We start from the raw sequence: 18,808 nt of genomic DNA on the forward strand, positions 1-18,808 counted from the left end.
AAAAAAATGGACTGACCAAATACATCTTTGTGTACTTTATTTGAACCAAATGAGACGAGGAAAAAAGGAGAGTGATTCACTGATTCCATTCCAAACCATGCTAATAGTCTAATTCGAACCGTATTTAACCGGTCCAACAACCAGAGTTTGATTTCTGTATTTTCCAAACCAAAACAAGCACAAAGGTATCACTGAGTTCGTCCTCCACTAATCGTTCTTGCTATAAGAGTTTTGGGTCCAATGGTAAAATCTATTTAAAAGGACAAATAAAAGTCAAAAGAATAACTCACTACGTACTTCCGGATCCTGAAGTTTCTATATCTCACACATGACTAAGTAAACTTCAGGCACACCAAGTCGCAGCGGCTAAAACAAATTTGCCAGCATTATTGTTAAGTTAGAAGCTCCCTTGCTGATCTTCACCATCCTTTTGGATAGATTCAGCATTATCAATCATCTCAGTGTCTGAATCCTCTTTCTCTCTGTGTTTGGACTCTGTAGTAGCAGACAGAGATGAATTAGTAATGTCCGAACAAGGAGAATCAACAGCCGGATTTTCAACCGTTGGATCTTCTTTCCCATTTGCTACTGCTGCTTCTTGATGATCTGTTCCAGAATCATGTTCTATGTCAATAGAAGGGTTTGATTCAGAATCTACTGTATCAACCCTTTCAGCAACTTCAGAGACAGTGGATGATGCCGAAGATGATGAATCTTTTTTGCATTCAGGGTTTTCTGAATGTGAGATGATGCCGTTGCACATCGAAGACACACTGGCACCATTTGTTCCCTCCCCGGAACTCTCAACAAAGCCATCTTCGCCAGCCTCTGAGTCCACTGTATCTGTTTTCTTCTCGTCTTGAACTTCTTCTGATCTAAGACTTGATGGTCTGGCCTGAACCCTGCACCAACCAACAACCAACATAAAGAAACCATAATCTGTTAAAGCTGATTCTCTTAATACAAGAGGAAATATATTTTTCTTGTCAACAAAATAGTTTATAATGTCAAGGCTCTACCTGCTGTAGAGAAGCATGTATGCTCGTTGAGAAAGGACATCTTCTAGTTCAACTTTTTCCACCTGCGTATATTTTGAGACGGGATTAGAACATCTCTGAAACATTCTAGTTTTCTCATAATGGAATCCTCGTTGGTAAAAAGATGATTCCTACCTCAGAATCGTCTATTCTATACCAGTCTCCTCGGAAGTCCTTAACGTAGCAGATGTAGTGGCCGAAAAATGAGGCATTCAACATATCTAAATGGACAATCACAGCGTAGAGTTTGTATACATCTGATCCTTTTCCTCCACAACAGCTCATGTAAGGGCCAAGATCAAATGTCTCGGGAAAGCTAATTCTTTTGTTCAGTTTACCAAACCTCCCACCCTGTAGATAGTTTTAGATTTATTAGACAACCAACGTCACTAACAGACAGGAATGTGAGAGGAATGGAGCATAAACCTGGAATCTTTTTAAGGCAACTGTAAGTATATTAGGGGCAGAACGGATTGAAAGGCGCTTACATGCCTTCACGTAGTCATTACATCTGGAAATGAGGGAATAAGACTTTCAGAAACATTGTCCATTCACAAGATGAGCATATCAACCATGTCTCTGCTAAAACCTAAGGCTGTAGAAGGAATGTAAAAAGTACCTATCACATTTGTAAAGGTTATCTCCCTGAAGCCATTCTTTAGCTGTGAACTGGTCGAGACATTCCTCCAATGATACCGCATCCCCGTGGATCTCAACGGTTAAGTCCATCATATTTTCGTATTGGTCAGAAACATTACTGCAAACAGTACACTGGACCTGCAAAGGTTAAATAAAAAAGCTCAGCAGATGAATACATCACAAAAAGTGTTATGATGGATAAATAAGTCAACTAAAGTGATAATCTGGCATCTCTAAATATGTATTACTTAACGTGCTACTGGGATTGGGAAACATCACCTGTGACTGAAGGAGACCACCAAATATGTATTGTATAAGGGTTGTTTCTTGAGCACGAGGAGGCACCACCTTTTCTCCACCGAATTCGTCAAGGCAAACAGATTGCATCATGTCAATTACAAACCTGAAGTTTATAAAAGCATTAGCTGAAAGATTGACAGAAACTTCACCAGCGAGTAACAATAAAAATTGCTGACCTCATCAACTCATGAGCATCTTCCTGTCTCCCATACCCAAGATTCCCACCAATGTTAGGTAACCGCGAAATAATGTTCATTGGTGAAAAAGGAAACCGGCTTATGTTTGCTCTTTCGAGATGAGTTTCAAACTCGCAGAGAAAGCACCAATCATTGCGCCTGCCTGTCAAAACAAACCACAGACTCAAAGTTGAAGCACATACAGAAGCCCCCAATGGAGGAGATGTGAAGCATTGACATTCCCTTCAAACAGAAACTCACATTCTCTCTTGTGGCCTCTCTCTAGTAGGTACGCAACAAGAGGGCGTGTCCAGGAAAGGCATTGCAGAACCACATTAGCAAAACAACTGAAACAAGATTAACAAGATCAGACTGACGCATACAAAATGAACAATTTGCTTTGAAGCTAAACTATAAACACAGAAGAACGCAAAACCTGTTTCCACAATTGGTGAGCCCACAAGGAGCCAAACCCGGTTTGTCCCAGTTGAAGTACTGAACAAAGGTTTCATATGGGAAAAGAACCTGCAGACAGAACACATCAGACTTGTCACAATCAAAACTATCAAGAAGAAGGGTGTCAACATCAGATGAGCAAAAGATGAGACATTACGCCTCCTGGCTTGATGATTTGGCTCAGCTTAGGAGACAATGCAGTCTTAGACGCAGAGCCATTCCCAAACAGAGAAGCTTTCAAACCGAGATCATCTCTTCTCACCGGTGATGAGCCAGTAGTAGTCTTAACCACCTTGCACTTTAGTTTATGCCCCCCGTTCCAGTCTGACCTTTGGCACTCGGCAGAACTAGTAAACAATAACAGAGAGAATAAATGAAACGAATTTAAGAAACAGATGCAGTAAAGCATCACAAATATCAAAACTTTAAGACAAAGCAAGACTGTCCTGTCCTGTCCCAACATTATAAAAAAGCATTGATAATTTATAGCAAACAAAAACCTAAATATCAACACTTTCGAAAGCAAGACTGTTCTGTAATAACTTTGGAAAGCACAATGTAAAACAAGTAGTATGATGACTTATTAGGTCAACGACGGCTTCTTTTCAGACAATCTTGTTCTGTAATAACAAAGCAAGATTGCTCTGTAATTGCAAAAGGTCATACAAACTAACTTTGGTCAAACAATTAGCAACGACCATGTTCCAACTCTATCTCCAGCTACGTCAACATCAAATCCAAGACTGTTCTGTAATAACTCTGAAAGCACAAGTAGTAATGATTCCTTATAAGGTCAAAGACGGCTTCTTTCAGACAATCTTGTTCTGTAATAACAATTAGTAACGACAATGTTCCAATTCTACCTACGTCAACATCAAATCCAAAAAACCCTAACTTGGGGCGATTGAGAATCTAGAAACCCTAATTCGGAATCAAGGAGAAGGAGGAGATACCAGTAACGAACGGATTTGCAGCGAGAGCACTTCTTGGTGGTGAGATTCCCGCAGACAGAGCATTCAGACGCGTCCGGAACCATGAAATCTCGGCGGAGGTCGCTGTCGAAACCGCCGGAGCCGCCGCCGCCGACCTCGAAGTACTTGGCCGCCGTTCGTTTGACAAAGAAGAGGAGGCCGAAGGAGAGGAGGAAGAGAGTGAGGACGAGCTGCGTGAAGGAATTGAGATCCCACGTCAATCCAACTTCGTGCATCTAATATCCTCTAACATCGATCTCCAAGCTTAGCTTCTTCCTCTTTCTCAGATTCGATTCGGAGATGCCGAGGGAATCTCCTCTGCTTTTCTTTTAATACTCTGTTTTGTTTACAAATTAAACAAGATTGGGCCTCATAATAAATCATCTTGTCATTACGACCATGACATGACGGCCATTTAATTACATTTATTTTCTTTTACTCTATTTTTTTTTTTTTCTAAATTCATTTGATTTAATATATCAAAATTAAACCCATTTTACGGATCATTTAGCTAGGTTTTATTTATAAATTATACCATTAAATATTTGATATATATATATATATATAGTAATATAGTAAAACCAATTTCTAACTGATTAATTCATAATATTACTATATACTATAAACATAACTAAATTATGAAACCACATAATAAATATAGTTAGTTAATTTAATAATTTTATCAGTTTTATAAATTTAAAATAAAATTAAAGATATACACATAAAACGTAAATTCATTTTAAACATATCTAAATTTAGAAATGTGAATAATCTAAAAATAATTATTTAAAATTAATATCACCTAGCTTGTAAAATATAATATACCAAATATCAAAAATAGATTGATATATTTTAATTTGTTAAAATAAATGTTAAAACTATTTAATACTTTTATTATTTAATTATATAGTGAGACAAATTACAATTTTGTTTAAAATTGCAGTTTTTGCAGATTATTATATTAAACATGAGAATATTTAAACTATTATAAAACAAGTTAAAAATATTAATTCATTTAAATTATAAAATATTAAATCTTACACTAATGCAAAATGCATTAAATAAACGGATTATACGATTTTGACTATCACATAATTATATTTGTATAAAGTTCTAAATTTAGTTATAAAATTATCAAAAACGTGTATATTAGAACAACATTATCGGTAAAACTATGAGGAGTTCTAAAAGAGAAAAATATAATAATATTCTAACTACATGATTGTATATTTATTTTTTAGAACCTATTGAAAAGTTAACAAAGCAACATATGTTCTTTTGCGATCTGTACCGGTTCTAAAAGCATGTTTATTGCAGGTCTCTTAGGTTAGAGTTTTTAGCGTAATATAAAATACAGTCTCTTAGCTTTTAACTAAAAAACTAAGAGACGTCTTTTAAATAATAGATATAAGAGCATGTTTATTGCAGGCCTCTTAGGTTGGGGTTCTTAACGTAGTATAAGATACGGTCTCTTAGCTTTTAACTAAAAAAGCTAAGAGACGTCTTTTATATCTCTTATTTAAAAGACGTCTCTTAGCTTTTTTAGTTAAAAGCTAAGAGACCGTATCTTATATTACGATAAAAACTCCAACTTGAGAAACCTGCGATAAACATGTTATAAGAGTTGAGTTTTACGACTTTTACTCTTTTTCTCTTTTGCTTTAATGATTTTATCTTTTCTTTTATTTCTTATAACTCCTACTAAAACGTAACGTTGGAGGTGCTCTTATACAGTTTGGACTTCAAGTTCAAGTACATCAATCGTATGAAGGAAAAACCTTTTTGTAGGTGTGGTAAGCTGGCATATTAGTAATAGTGTAATACTAATGTCACCTTAAGGTCTATAACGTTGACTCTCTTTGAAATGAGAGCATCTTCAGACTAGAACTAGTCACATATCATTCACATATTTCACACCGTAATGGCCAAAGGTTTCCCACGGGAAACTTGTACTTAATATACTACAATAGTGCAACTGAACCTTGCAAAAAGAGCATGTCCATTAGTAAGAGACTATTAAAAGTTCTGATGAATTATTTATTAGTTAATTTTGTGATTTGAAAACTTAAGAACTCTTGTTAATCTAATTAAATTGTTTCTTCTCCAACGGGAAAACTTTATTGAGGTTTTTAAATTTTTTTTTTTTTTTTTTAGAAAGTTGAATGATTTTATTTATAAGATGAAAGAAAAGTTTGATCAAAGGTGTGAATGAACAAAGAGTCATGATAAGAAGTTTGATCAGATGGTATCAACGAATGGAACATGAAGAAACATGCAGACAGATTGTAAAGTGAATCTCACTACGAGTCACCTGATAAGCCTCTGCGTTCCAATCCACCATCAGGATCATCCTGCTCTTCATAGCTTACATCAGAAATCCTTGACCGCAAAAAGTAGAAAAAACAACTCATGAACCCAATGATTAATGTGTAAACAGTCTTAAAACTAGAGGAAATTGCAGAACCTTGAGTGAACACAGGAAGATGCATGAGCGTAACAAACATACCAAAGAAACGAAAAAGCCATTAGCCCCATAACTGTGATGGTCCACCAGTAACATGTCAAAGCTATGTCATTATATCTTCCACCAAACATCTTTTCTCTCAAAATCCTTCTCCGTCTAGACAGTAAAGTCAGCAGAAAAAACATTGTGATCTTCGATTGAAACATCTTTTCTTGTTTCACATGATTTGTTCGGTGCTCTGTTCATAGAATGAAAAATGTAACCTTTCACAAAAATTGGAACAGTTCTCACAAAGAGTTTATTTCCTCTAGTCAAGATTTAATATACAGAGAATCCCTCATCTTATACCTTAACAACCTGAGTTAAAATTCTCCAACGCATAATCATAACTCGTCATACAAGTAACTAAACACCTCAAAACCTCACTAATCTCTCCCACCATTAGCTTCCCATCATCATCATCACCACCCCCTGAAACAAACTCAGAAGAGCCTTCAGAGAAACGTCGCATAGTCCCAACTTTGTTGCAAGCGCGACATCTTCCCCACCATTGCCCTTCCGAGTGCCCACAGCTCTCGCAAACCCAGGAAGTTTTCACTTTACCTTTCTTCTTGTTCATAACCACTTCACCTGGATCCCATCCCCGAGCACTTGAACCGGCGGTTTTTCTGTGCTTCTCCTCGGGTTTGTCTTCTCTGCTCGAAATCGCGCCTTTTGCGATTCCACAAGTCGTCTGTGTCTTTGAATCGACGTCTGAGATGGAATTGGCGGTTTGATTGGAGAGAGAGAGTCGAAAGCGGAGGAGAGGCGACGGGGGGATCGTGACTGGAGAGAAGGAAGATCGGAGGAGGAGGAGAGAGTTGGCTCGAGTGTAGAAGCATCTCAAGCTATTCATATTTGGGATTGACATCAACCACCCCCGGAATCTTGGCTCATTTTATTGAAGAGGAAGACTGAGAGATCGAAGAAAGAGGAAGAAAAGAAAAGAAAAGATGAGATTTCACGGAAACCCCGACGAAGGAGAGAGAGACATTCATTGTGGTCGAATAGGAAGCTGCGACGTATGGGTTCTTAGGCCATCTTTAACGGGGTTCCTTAAGCCCAGTCTCTTAGCATATTAAGATTTAAAGAAAATAAAAAATAGCAATTACCCTCAGGAACGTCTCTTGATCAAGAGACAGAAGAGACCGTCTCTTCTGGACACACGTCGTTCTCCGGACTCTCTTCTCCTTTTTCCTTTGTTCTCCTATTCCTGGCGGCGATTTTCGAAACAGGTGGTACCTTGATTGCTTAATTGATTAGGGCAGAGAGAGAGAGAGAGAGAGAGAGAGAGAGAGAGAGAGAGAGAGAGAGAGAGAGAGAGAGAGAGAGAGAGAGAGAGAGAGAGAGAGAGAGAGAGAGAGAGAGAGAAGAGAGAGGAGAGGAGAGAGAGAGAGAGAGAGAGAGCTGAGAGGAGAGAGAGAGAGAGAGAGAGAGAGAGAGAGAGAGAGAGAGAGAGCTCTCCTCTCTCTCTCGCTCTCTCTCTCTCTCTCTCTCTCTCTCGAAGAGAAGCTCTCTCGATAGAGAGAGCTCTAGAGAGAGAGAGAGAGAGAGCTTCAATTGAGGAAGACGATGAAGTAAAGCAAAGAAGTAAACCTGATTCTAATGAAAGAAGAGAAGAAGAACCAGAAATTGGTTGTCCCTCGCATCATCCTCCGCCTCCACCTGATGAGGTAAATCTACGCCGGGACTCTTTGCTCTCGATAATCTCCCTTTGAGCTTAATTGTAAAAACTAAGCTTAATTGTAGTTTCTTCGTACTCTTTTTTTTTAATCATGGGTTATGTTGATTGGATTGAAAGTTGTGACCTTTGTATGTTTCTGGCAGTTGTTCGACCTTGATACTACAATTGATCCTAGCTATGTAATCTCACTGATAAGAAAACTCCTTCCAGTCGATTCTGGAAGTGAAGAATGTGATCAAAGAACTGAGTTAAGGCATATGAATGCCAACAATGCGGTTTAAGCTCGGTTTGGAGATGAGTTTGTGGATGCTGCTTCTAAGGGTTATCCAGAGAACATGGACATTGGAAGTAACCATAACGAATCCACTTCCGAGGAGAAGGACAAGGCAAGTTCATCAGTGGAAGAGGCATGGAAAGAGCATGGATGCGTTTTGTGGGATCTTCCCACCAGTGAAACCCACGCTGATCTTATGGTACTACTTTACACTTTGAAGTAATGCCTTTTTCATTTTTTATGGTACTACTTTACACTTTGAAGTAATGCCTTGCGAGAATCAAGGTATATGCTTTATCGATCTGCTTAACCCACCAGCAGAGCTTGAGAAGAGGAAGCACAAGCTCAAGCATCTTGTTCAATCTCCCAACTCATTCTTGCTTCCAACCGTGGTACTGTCATGGAGCTTGGTATCACTCTATTGTCACTTATGGTCTCGTGATGCAGCTCTTAGCTGGGTCTAAGATCATTGAGGTTGAAGAGGTGGGCAGATACTTCTTCATCTCGTGAAGAACATCCTCCTAACATAGATAAACGCTCGCTTCAGGATCTGCTCTTCTTTCTCCATGTTCCTCGAACTGGAGGCAGGACTTATTTTCACTGGTGATGATCTCTCTCTCTTACCAAAAGTCTTTTTTTTATGAGTTAATTGAAAAAGATTTGTATTTGATTAATGCTTTGTTTTTGTTAGTTTCTTGAGGACGTTGTATGATAACGCTGAGGAATGTCCTCGTTCTTACGACAAGCTCCACTTCGATCCAAGGTATCATCTTACTCGATGGATTGCTAAGTTGACTTTTAGATAAACTTAGCACAGACATGAGATCAGTAGATAGTTCGAAACCTTTTCAACATTTTGGCTCATCAGTTACTGACATTTGTAGGAAGCAAAAGTGCAAGTTGTTGGCCACGCATGATGATTATAGTTTAATGTCTAAGCTTTCACTGCAAATCCACCTTTCAAGTCAGTTTCTTTATTTTCTTTTCATCGCTCTCTGTCTATGAATATGAATGTGTTTGATATTAACTTGGATTGTCTACGTTGATGTTTTCATATGTTTGTTCTTTCTTCTTTTTCTCATGTTCTTCCTTAACATGTGTTCTTGTTAATTCTTTTGTAAGAACCTATAAATAAGAAATTCCCATTGGAACATAAATATGTTGGTGTCTCTTAACTAGGTTTCTTAATTAACATTTAATATTTAAAAATGATTAAGAGACCTAAAGTGGGTCTTTGGGATAATCATGCTCTTACCACCTCTTAAAATCCCAAATTAAAGATCGGTTCTCTGCTTTCTTTTTCTTTTTCATTTATTTTTTTCCCTTTATTTGTTTGGAACCTCTTTTAAGAACTCCCAATGGAGTTGGTCTAAGGCCAGTCATTGATTCACGTCTTTGGCACTTAAACAAAAGACAAAACATTAAACTCATATACAATTTCATTTAGTTGCTAACTTTTTCACCTAGGAGCATAACTTAAGGACACAACTTGTGTTTCCATCCCAAATCAGCTTGAACTTGATCGATTCACCTATCTTCAAAAAGTTAGCTTTGAAGAACTTTTTCCAGCCTCCTATCATTCTTAATCTTTTACCATTGTACTCAGACCTCAGATCTGTAGGCCACTTCACATCGTTTTTATCCAGCAGAGCCAATTTTGTTTTCACATTGATACCACTGTCCTTCGTGAAAGCCATGGGAAGATACTGCGACAAAGATTCAAACAAAAGATTCAGTATCGAGAGAGTGTAAAGAAGACAAATGGCTTGGATTGATAAAACTGACCAGTCTAGAGTTTTTGACGTCCCAATATCTGATAGTCAAAGTCACAAATCTGCTTTGGGATGTTAAACCCTTTTTATCTTCTCTATCTATACGTTCCTGTGAGCTTATGTGGTTGCTCTCTTCATCGCTTTCCAGTCTGACATTAGCCACAAAACAAGAGGACTCTGCTTCTTCTCTTTTTGGGTTCTTCTTCTCTTGAATCTTCTCTGAAAAATGAAGAAGATTAATCTCACAAGTAAATAGTTGGAACTTTGTTACTTGAACACATCTCTTGTTAAAACTGTCAGTCTCAGACACACAGCTTTTGAAAGAGACAGAACACAAAGAACTGACCGAGGTTGTTGTCTTGGTCTATACCCGATCCATATTGAATCTCACAACAACTGGGTCCGAACAGTGTCACGTGGAAAGACATGTCTTTCTCTTGTCTGAAAACGACAATGTCACCAACTCGTAGATCATGTGCAAGAGCAAACTCTTTCCAACCTTCAGTGAGTCTCCGGCCATCTTCTATCTTCACTTTCCAGGTCATCTCCGACGCCTCTGATCTCAGCTTCGCCATATTTTTATGCTCGTTTCTTCCTTCCATATGCTTGGAGAAGAAAGCTACAGGAATTTTCTGAAGCAAATACCAAATCAGAGAGAGAGAGAGAGAGAGAGACATGTATAGAAAATGGAGGGGAGACGGAGAGAAAGAGTACCAAGTGGGTGTGGAAGCCAGGAAGAAGAGGCTGAAAGAAATGTTTATTTGCCATTCTCCGAAGCTTCAGTAAGACTAGAAAGGAAATATGAACAGTCCTTAGCCAAACCCTTGACTAGATAGAAGCTTTGAAACTTCAAATCACAGAGATGATCCGTCTTCTAGCTCCTCCTCAAGTCAAGTGCCTGGGGAAAGCTTAATTCATTTTTCTAATGGGCTTTTGGGCTTATGAAATTTAAGATTTTTATCTTTGTAATTTGTAAACATATTTTATTCCAATTGTTGATTTTTTTTCTTCCTTTTGGGGTTTATGAAACTTCTTATCTTGTAATCAAATAAGAGCAAATCAACGAGTTCTTATGTAAAAAATGTAGGGTTTTTTAGAATAAAAAAAATACAATAATAATTAAAAGTGAAGAGAGAAAATAGAATAAAGTTTTCATATGATAACTTTTTAGAAACCTATTAGAACCCATATGACACTTAGAAACTATAGATTAACTCAATTTATATTTTACAATTAATTTTTAATTATTTAATTATAATTTTATAAAATGATAATATATTTTTGTTTAAGAAACTCTTTTTGAAATTCTCATTGATAATGTGACTCAAAGCATTTTTGGAGATGTTTGGCTCAAAAGTTTGAGAAACTCCAAAATATTATATTTCTTGTTTAATGTTTTGTTGATAATTTAGTATGAGGATGCTCTAATCGGTGTTTTATAAGTAGAGCCGGGGATTTAAATGTTTATCCGCGGGTTTTGTCTCGTTTGATCCGCTGCGGAACGGATGCATGTTCACATATTCAAAAGATTTAATATACGGATGCTGGTTGAGTGAACAGACGAGTCAGAATCACGGTATCTGTAAACAAAATTATAAAAAGAGATATTTCTTAAAATATATAAAATATTAAAAATTATATGATTTTCATTATAAATATATTATTTTTATTATTTTTTAGAAAAATAATTATTTTATTAAAAAAATTATTATCTGCGGGTTCCGTGCTTACCCGCAAATTTGAACGGAGCAAGTGCGGGTACATAAATTTTTCTTCTTCAACACAGCAGAAAAAATGACTCGACCCATTGACATGCAACCCCAGCTCTAGTTACAAGAGAGGTGCTCTTTGGTTTGTGGTAGGGGGATTTTAAGAGATCTTATGCAATGGAGAAAACAAGAAGGTTCTCCTTCTACACAGCAGAAACTGATCAAGGAGATTGACAAGGCCATGAAGAACAGATTTAGCTCGCTGAGGAAGCTGTGAGACACTCGGTTTGAGGAAGGGCTACACAACTGGCTAGCCTCAAGACCAAACAGTTGACGATATTATGGTTTCATAGTCTGTAAAAAGTTAAATTTCAATTCTTGATCGCATGACTCGGATGTAACAACGTTTTTTTGTTTGTTTGAATAATTTAACATTCATACAAAAAAAAAGAGAAAAGAAGAGTGGATAGAAGTTTTTGGAATGATTGGTTCATATGGTGTAACCAAGCTGGCATGACTTAAATTCATTTCAGGTCCTCTAGGGAACTTACAAAAAGCTTAAACATCACACTCAGAAATCAGAAACAGTTTCATCTAGTCTCTTGCTTCACCTTAGAGCAGAACTTAAGGACACAACTTGTGTCTCCATCCCAAATCAGCTTCACAATGATCGATTCGCCCATCTCCACACAATTAGCTTTGAAGAACTCTTTCCAACCCCCTACCAGTCTTATTTTGTCACTTCTCTTCTCAGACCTCAGATCCGTAGACCACTTGACACCGTATTTGTCCAACAGTGTCATTTTAGTTTCCTCATTGATGCTATGCCTCCTGGTAAATTGTACAGGAAGATACTGCAACAAAGATTCTAAAAACAAATTAAAAATGATTCAATACTCAGATAGAGTTTAATCCGACAAACTGCATGTCAATGAAACTGACCAGTGTAGATTTTTCAACTTCGTAAGGTTTGAGAGTTAAGGTCACAAACAGGTTTTGGAATGATGAAGATGATGCTTTCCATATTGAACTAGTCTTCTTGAAGCTTTTAGATTCTGTGGAAAGAGGCTCTATTTCATCACCTTCTGAGCTATCTTCAGACTCTGTGGAGGAGGGAGACTTATGTAGAAAAAGAGTTCCTCCTCTTTGTATCAGTTTGAAAGTGAAGAAACATCCAGCTTTAAGTCCATTGGCTCTACAGAAGCGTCTCCATCCTCGTGTGATATACATAGTTCCACATGAATTCTTTCGTTTCAAAATTAAAGTCCACGAAGTACCCTTTTCATTCATCAGAACAATGATCTCTCCACTTCTTGACTCTATACCATTAGCCCTTGCAAAACTCTTTGGAATATTCTGGCAATTCATTACAAAAATGGATTTGATCAAAATCAGACCCAATAATGCGAGTTTTTGGTTCACATTAGGAGTAGTTAGATACCAGCATGTCATATCGCAGGCTTGAAGGCGTGACGTTAGCCACATAACAAGATGGCTCTAGTGTACTAGACTCTGCTTCTCTTTTTGTATTCTTCATTTTCTTCTTGCTGCTTTGAATCGTCACTGCAAAAGACAAGAATAATACTTCAGTCATGTCTTGAATGTCAGTCTCAAAGTCACAGTTATTACAGAACAAAACTCACCAAGCTTGTTCTTGTCGTCCAAACACGATCCATATTGTATCTCACAGCAACTGGGTCCGAACAGTGTCACGTGGAAAGCCATGTCGTTCTCTTGTCTGAAAACGACAATGTCACCAACTCGTAGATCATGTGCAAGAGCGAACTCTTTCCAACCTTCAGTGAGTCTCAGGCCGTCTTCTATCTTCACTTTCCAGGTTATCTCCGACGTGTCTGATCTCAGCTTCGCCGTGTTTTTATGCTCATTTCTTCCTTCTATATGCTTGGAGAAGAAGGCTACAGGAATTTTCTGAAGCAGCATGCAAATACAAAAGTAGAACCATCAAAGAGATAGAGAAAGATTCAAAAGGAAGGAGAGAGATTGAGTACCAAGTGGCTGTGGAAGCCGGGAAGAAGAGGCTTGAAGAAATGTTGATTCGCCATATTCTCAAAGTTCCTTTACCTCTTACCATCTACACTGCAACTTCATAGTGGAAAGAGTGTAATAAACGCAACATTTCACTAAGATCAGAGAGCTTTTAATGAATTTTTGTGTCAGAGTTTTTCCTGAACTTCGAGACGGTTTCCATTGGTGAAAGCTACCAATGATAGTTAGTAACTTAATACTCCCTCCGGCTATGAATGTAAGATTGTTCTATATTTTTATTTTGTATACAAATGTATGATGTTTTGAAATATAATTAATGTATTTATTTTTAAAATTTAAACATAAATTGAAAAGTAAAATTATGAGTAGTGAAATTTTCTTGATATAATAAAAAAATAACAATTAAAATAGTGTATCTATTGTTTCTTAATATGTGTGTAAAACTTTAAACATCTTATATTTAAATCCAGAGGGAGTATGTACATATTTATTGTTGAGCTATTTGTTTAGTTTTCTTATTATGTATATTCATTAAAGGGCTTGGTTTCAGAGGAAGACTTGTGAACTCTACATGCAAAAGTGACTTTAGACTTCAAAAATTAGTAGTCAGCTGAAGGAACAGAACAAGCATGCATGAACTGAAGTCCCCTTAACACTTTATATATATATATATATATAACTATATTATTAAAAGAGAAGTACCCATTTGAAAATGCTCTTACTTCATTAATTAAACTTCCTATTTTTTGTTTGTCCTTTTCAGTTACATTAATGAAATATCCTTAAATGAATTTAAATTACCTATTTTATTTCTTGTCTTTTTAGTTACATTAATGAAATATCCTTAAATGAATTTAAACTAGCTATTTTATTGATTGTCTTTTTCAGTTACATTAATGAAATATCTTTAAATGAATTTGGACGTAATGTCATTTAATCAACAAAAAACTCATAAGTTATCTTTACGTGCATAATTTTAATAATGGAGATTTTTCAAAACGTGCATCATTAAAATGTTATCTAAAACTTGCAGCACTAATATATAACATGCATCAATAAAACTAGATTTTAACCCACATAATCGAACGTGTATTATTTTTTAATTGATTAAATTTAAAAATTATTATTTATTCAAAAAATATTTAAGAATTGATATGTTTTTTAAAAAAATTTATGGTATTTGCTCCTATCGGTAGTATAACTTTAAACAAAATTTTAGCATAATATAACTCATTTGTCGTTTGCTAAATTTATGGCTTTTATTTATAAATTTTATTATTTAATTATAATATTTTCATTTTATATTTGAAAGATGAATGAAAATTTTTTTCTAGCAATATTTTTTGTATATATATATTTTTTTAATCAATTTAAATTGTTATTATCATTGAATATAATTATTTTTGACATAATTTTAGTTTTCGTTTACATAAAAACTAATCATATTTTAGGATAATTATAATTTAAAATATTAATTTTCAGATTTTTCAAAAAACGTCTAAAAATATTTTCAAAGGTTTTGTTATAATTGTTTTTAAAAAAATATTGAGTTGCATTTCAAATAAAAATGTAAAGATATTTAAAAATATTTCTATTATTAAAAGAGAAGTACCCATTAAAAAATACCCCTAAGTTTTCTAACTTATTTACACTTCCATGCCATTGAGAATTAAATTAAACTACCTATTTTAATGCTTGTCTTTTCCAGTTAAATTAATGAGTTTTCCTTAATCAAATTTAAACTTAATGTCATTAAATAAACCTACATAATTTAATGCTTGTCTTTTCCAGTTAAATTAATGAGTTTTCCTTAATCAAATTTAAACTTAATGTCATTAAATGAACCTAAAAATACATCATATTTAACGTAGCTTATTACGTACGAGTAAGTCCCAATAATGAACTTGAATTTTATTTTTACGAAAACGTGAATCACTTGACTTATGTAATATTTAAAATATATTAACTACAATATAACAAATGCATATAATCTACCTATACTTTAGTTTGAAATGATCATGTTCAAGTTTTATATAGTCAACTTATTAAATGCATCGATCGATGTACAATATTCAAACCACCTATAGTTTTCGTTTTCTTTATAGGATGTATCAACCAACCATCATCCCATTGATTTTCTAAGCTTAAAAAAAACAAATTAATAAATACAAACTCAAAATCCAATATCTTCTATTAATCAAAATATAATATCTTCAATGTCATATCTTTAATGTACCTATTAAATATAGAAACTGTAACCATAATTACACTAATTATAAGAATAGATTTGATTCCAACCAATTGATCTATTACTTCGGTAATTGATTTGCTTGCAGAAGAGGAAACAATAAATTTAAAATTTATAAGAATATAAAGATATAGAGATTCCAACCAATTGCCTATATTTGCGTATGATTTCCGCATAATAAGCTTCAAATTGAACATTGAAAAAGATAGAGAATTTTTTTTTAATATTTTACCGACACTAACTTAAACCAAACGAAGAGTTAAATGTAATTTTTTTTGTTACACTTCCCGGAAAAAACGGTTACAACATGAACTTTCATAATATGGCTTTTTAACATATTAATGTTATGGACATTTAATAATTATCTTGACGAAAAACAAAGACTATAAATAATTTATTATTAATAAAATTATGAAATTATTTACAATTTGATGACTAATTTATCGCCCTTTTTTATGTTAAATTTTTCATAGAAGTTTAAAAATTATTTTATTTTCTTTAAACATGTATAACTAATTTATAATCTTTTATGCCATACTAAGTCATAATATAATATTTCTTCATATTTTACATTAATAACCATTGTTTTTATATATCGTCTACAATTCTCTAATTACGTCTATTTGTTCAATTTTTTATATGATATCAAATATTCATCGTAAATAGATGGTTTAAGATGCCAAAAAATTATTTACTTGGTGAATATAATACATCAAATATTACAAATACATTATTTAGTTAAATAAATAACCAAAAACCGAAAATTCAAATCCGCGCTGGCGCACGGGTCAGGGTCTAGTATTTTTTTTAAACATTTACTCACTAAGTGGTAACTTGCGCCTTGCGCGGGGTGATGGATTAAAAGAGATTATAACTTTAAAACTATATAGACTAATTTATTGGGGTATTTTAATTATATTTTATGGAAATACATCTAAAAGCGTAAGTAAAGACTTATATAAATTTATTATGAATTTAAGATGAAACAAAAAAAAGCAAGAGCATTATTGTTTTCATAATATAAATTATGAATATAAAATAAAATAAAACATATGCAACAGAATAATAAAATATGAAAGAAACAAATTTATAAAGAAACAAATAAAAAATTGATAAAATTACCACAACTACTGTTAGAAGTGTCTTCAGAACTCGTGGTTTGCAATTCTATAGAAAGCCATAACAAAGTATCAACTTACCAAACTAAACACATATATTTACCAAATTCAGTAAACGAAATGTTATACCTCTTTCTGAAAACATCGATTTCTGGAACATCGTTAGGTTCAAAAATAATTTTTGAAACCCATCATTGTTAATCACATTCTTTAATCGACCTTATCATGATAAAAAAACAATGTAAGCAAAATCAAAGACGAAATTCATGAATTTTTTTTTGTATGTAGAAAAATAGTAGGTTTTGATGTGGATGAATTTCAGTCTAATGTTATATACAGGGATCACTTATAGGGTTTTGCTTATGAAAGATTAGAGAGAAAAAAGTATTATCTCGCCTAAATCAAATCGAATTAATCCCTAACTTTTAGCTACCAATTTTAAAATTATGGAAAGTAATATAATTAAGAAATCAACATATATGAAACAAAATTAACTTTGTAAATTAACTTGATCGAATATAACCAGACTGACGTGTTGTGATGGGTTGAGTCCTTAATTTCAGAATCTTGGTGCTTAATCTAAGGAATTGAATAGAATTTGTATAGAACTTTAAATTAATAAATAATTGTAGCACAAATTGTTCTAATTTCCATACGAATACTGGTCTGAGTCAAAACTTTCCTATAATAATTTTTCGAATGCTAATTTGTGAATATATAATGGAAAGTAAATAAATTTAATAATATTTGCCCAATATATATGACATTCAATGTCGATCTTCCGCGTTCTAGTGTGAATCAAGAAATAATTTTTCGAATGCCCAATATATATGGCAATTAATTTATACATTCAATGATTTGAAATATTGGGCAAATATTATTAAATTGAATTGAAAAATTGCCATATATATAGTCACTAAATTTGTTTGGGCACCACCTAGTACATACAAGATTAAAAAAGGATTAGATTATGCATTATATTATATATAATATTTAAACTATACGCTTACATAGTACGTATACCATTAAAAAAGAAGTTAGATTATGCATTATATTTATGTAGTAAACTATAGTTTATTAGAAATATAGCAACTTTCTACAACGTTGATCAATATATGGTCCTATTTTTTTCAAACTACGAAATGTGTTATCACTCCATATAAAACTCATACACCAATATTTTATTTTGTAGAATGTAAATCATCCAATAAGAAATATATGAAATAAAAACTTGTTTACAATGCGATAATGATTACAATACAGTTGACTACTATTGTTAGGTTGCAAAAAAAAAATACAGCTAAGAAATAATGAGAAGATATAAGCATGAAAGCAATAAATACATTTTTAAAACTCGTATGAAAATAAGAGATATATGTATAATCCATCAAAACCAATTATATTATGCATAAACATGAAACTTAAATGTCCAATGGCACTATATGTAATTAGTCTAGACAAGCAAGGGTTATTCACTAAATGCTACGAGAAGAGCTCTCATGATGACACATAAGTAATGGCAATCTTGATAATAACACATGAGACAAAGGTTTATTATTTAGAATGCTCCTCGAATAATAGTAAAGGGATGTTGTTCTGACTATCAATGGAGATCATGTGGATCACTAGTTTCTGTTTATATTAAGTTACTAGCAGAGTCAAATGCAAGAATAGAAGTTGTCTTCAGTATGGCATAGTGGAGGACATCGCAGCTAAACCTTCAGAAGCTATGGCAAAATTAAAACAAAATTTATCGGAACAATATCTAACAAAAAATAGACATACCAACAATGTGACACCCAAGAACACAGCCGCTTAGGAGACAACCATTTACATAGACAAGGTTGTGTGGTGTTGATAGTTTGGATCCAACAATTGACATTAATTGATTTCTCTTAGTCGTCTATATTTATA

The 18,808-nt window shown here is 34.1% G+C and overlaps 3 protein-coding genes and 2 long non-coding RNA genes across 7 annotated transcripts; 1 reads left to right on the top strand and 4 right to left on the bottom strand.

The window, feature by feature from the left end:
* Positions 1 to 104: 104 nt before the first annotated feature.
* On the bottom strand, positions 105 to 3,946 carry LOC106446660 (ubiquitin carboxyl-terminal hydrolase 19). The gene is made up of 11 exons (XM_048756396.1): positions 3,562 to 3,946; positions 2,766 to 2,955; positions 2,589 to 2,677; positions 2,414 to 2,499; positions 2,153 to 2,315; positions 1,956 to 2,079; positions 1,657 to 1,814; positions 1,464 to 1,548; positions 1,173 to 1,388; positions 1,020 to 1,081; positions 105 to 902 (listed from the first exon to the last, which is right to left on the bottom strand). The coding sequence occupies exons 1-11, from the start codon at positions 3,813 to 3,815 to the stop codon at positions 398 to 400; spliced, it is 1,932 nt and encodes a 643-aa protein (XP_048612353.1). The 5' UTR covers positions 3,816 to 3,946; the 3' UTR covers positions 105 to 397.
* Positions 3,947 to 5,735: 1,789 nt separating this feature from the next.
* Positions 5,736 to 7,375, bottom strand: LOC125586361. The gene is made up of 3 exons (XR_007322854.1): positions 7,195 to 7,375; positions 6,086 to 6,281; positions 5,736 to 5,958 (listed from the first exon to the last, which is right to left on the bottom strand). It is a non-coding gene; the product is annotated as an uncharacterized LOC125586361 (long non-coding RNA).
* A 226-nt stretch (positions 7,376 to 7,601) lies between these two features.
* On the top strand, positions 7,602 to 9,197 carry LOC106446663. The gene is made up of 5 exons (XR_001288810.3): positions 7,602 to 7,755; positions 7,910 to 8,239; positions 8,326 to 8,643; positions 8,732 to 8,803; positions 8,925 to 9,197. It is a non-coding gene; the product is annotated as an uncharacterized LOC106446663 (long non-coding RNA).
* A 225-nt stretch (positions 9,198 to 9,422) lies between these two features.
* On the bottom strand, positions 9,423 to 14,045 carry LOC106446657 (B3 domain-containing protein REM14-like). Of its 3 annotated transcripts, none has more exons than XM_048756398.1 (8): positions 13,531 to 14,045; positions 13,165 to 13,450; positions 12,963 to 13,084; positions 12,464 to 12,877; positions 10,527 to 12,375; positions 10,183 to 10,444; positions 9,826 to 10,031; positions 9,423 to 9,746 (listed from the first exon to the last, which is right to left on the bottom strand). In XM_048756398.1, exons 1-5 carry the CDS (start codon positions 13,582 to 13,584, stop codon positions 12,112 to 12,114), a joined length of 1,140 nt encoding a protein of 379 aa, XP_048612355.1. In that variant the 5' UTR covers positions 13,585 to 14,045; the 3' UTR covers positions 9,423 to 9,746; positions 9,826 to 10,031; positions 10,183 to 10,444; positions 10,527 to 12,111. The 3 variants fall into 3 exon arrangements, with proteins under 3 accessions (XP_048612355.1, XP_048612356.1, XP_048612354.1); XM_048756399.1 differs by having other exon boundaries at positions 9,826 to 10,026; positions 10,159 to 10,444; XM_048756397.1 differs by having other exon boundaries at positions 10,159 to 10,444.
* On the bottom strand, positions 9,504 to 10,387 carry LOC106446658 (B3 domain-containing protein REM14). Its single transcript, XM_048755980.1, has 3 exons — positions 10,159 to 10,387; positions 9,826 to 10,031; positions 9,504 to 9,746 (listed from the first exon to the last, which is right to left on the bottom strand). The coding sequence occupies exons 1-3, from the start codon at positions 10,385 to 10,387 to the stop codon at positions 9,504 to 9,506; spliced, it is 678 nt and encodes a 225-aa protein (XP_048611937.1).
* Positions 14,046 to 18,808: the final 4,763 nt, after the last annotated feature.

The sequence above is a fragment of the Brassica napus genome, chromosome C4 (genome assembly GCF_020379485.1).
Source record: "Brassica napus cultivar Da-Ae chromosome C4, Da-Ae, whole genome shotgun sequence".
Classification (NCBI taxonomy): Eukaryota; Viridiplantae; Streptophyta; class Magnoliopsida; order Brassicales; family Brassicaceae; genus Brassica; species Brassica napus.

Bases quoted from the DNA above. Each gene is read 5' to 3' on its own strand.
- LOC106446660 (XM_048756396.1), bottom strand. From the start codon at position 3,815: ATGCACGAAGTTGGATTGACGTGGGATCTCAATTCCTTCACGCAGCTC. The intron at 2,678-2,765 runs GTAATGTCTCAT...TTCTGTCTGCAG, and splicing joins AAATCATCAAGCCAGGAGGC to GTTCTTTTCCCATATGAAAC. The intron at 1,082-1,172 runs GTAGGAATCATC...AAATATACGCAG, and splicing joins ATAGAATAGACGATTCTGAG to GTGGAAAAAGTTGAACTAGA.
- LOC106446658 (XM_048755980.1), bottom strand. From the start codon at position 10,387: ATGGCGAAGCTGAGATCAGAGGCGTCGGAGATGACCTGGAAAGTGAAG. The intron at 10,032-10,158 runs GTCAGTTCTTTG...TTCATTTTTCAG, and splicing joins AGACCAAGACAACAACCTCG to AGAAGATTCAAGAGAAGAAG. The intron at 9,747-9,825 runs GTCAGTTTTATC...TCTTTGTCGCAG, and splicing joins ACGTCAAAAACTCTAGACTG to TATCTTCCCATGGCTTTCAC.
- LOC106446657 (XM_048756398.1), bottom strand. From the start codon at position 13,584: ATGGCGAATCAACATTTCTTCAAGCCTCTTCTTCCCGGCTTCCACAGC. The intron at 13,451-13,530 runs GTACTCAATCTC...ATGCTGCTTCAG, and splicing joins CCGGCTTCCACAGCCACTTG to AAAATTCCTGTAGCCTTCTT. The intron at 13,085-13,164 runs GTGAGTTTTGTT...TGTCTTTTGCAG, and splicing joins GGACGACAAGAACAAGCTTG to TGACGATTCAAAGCAGCAAG.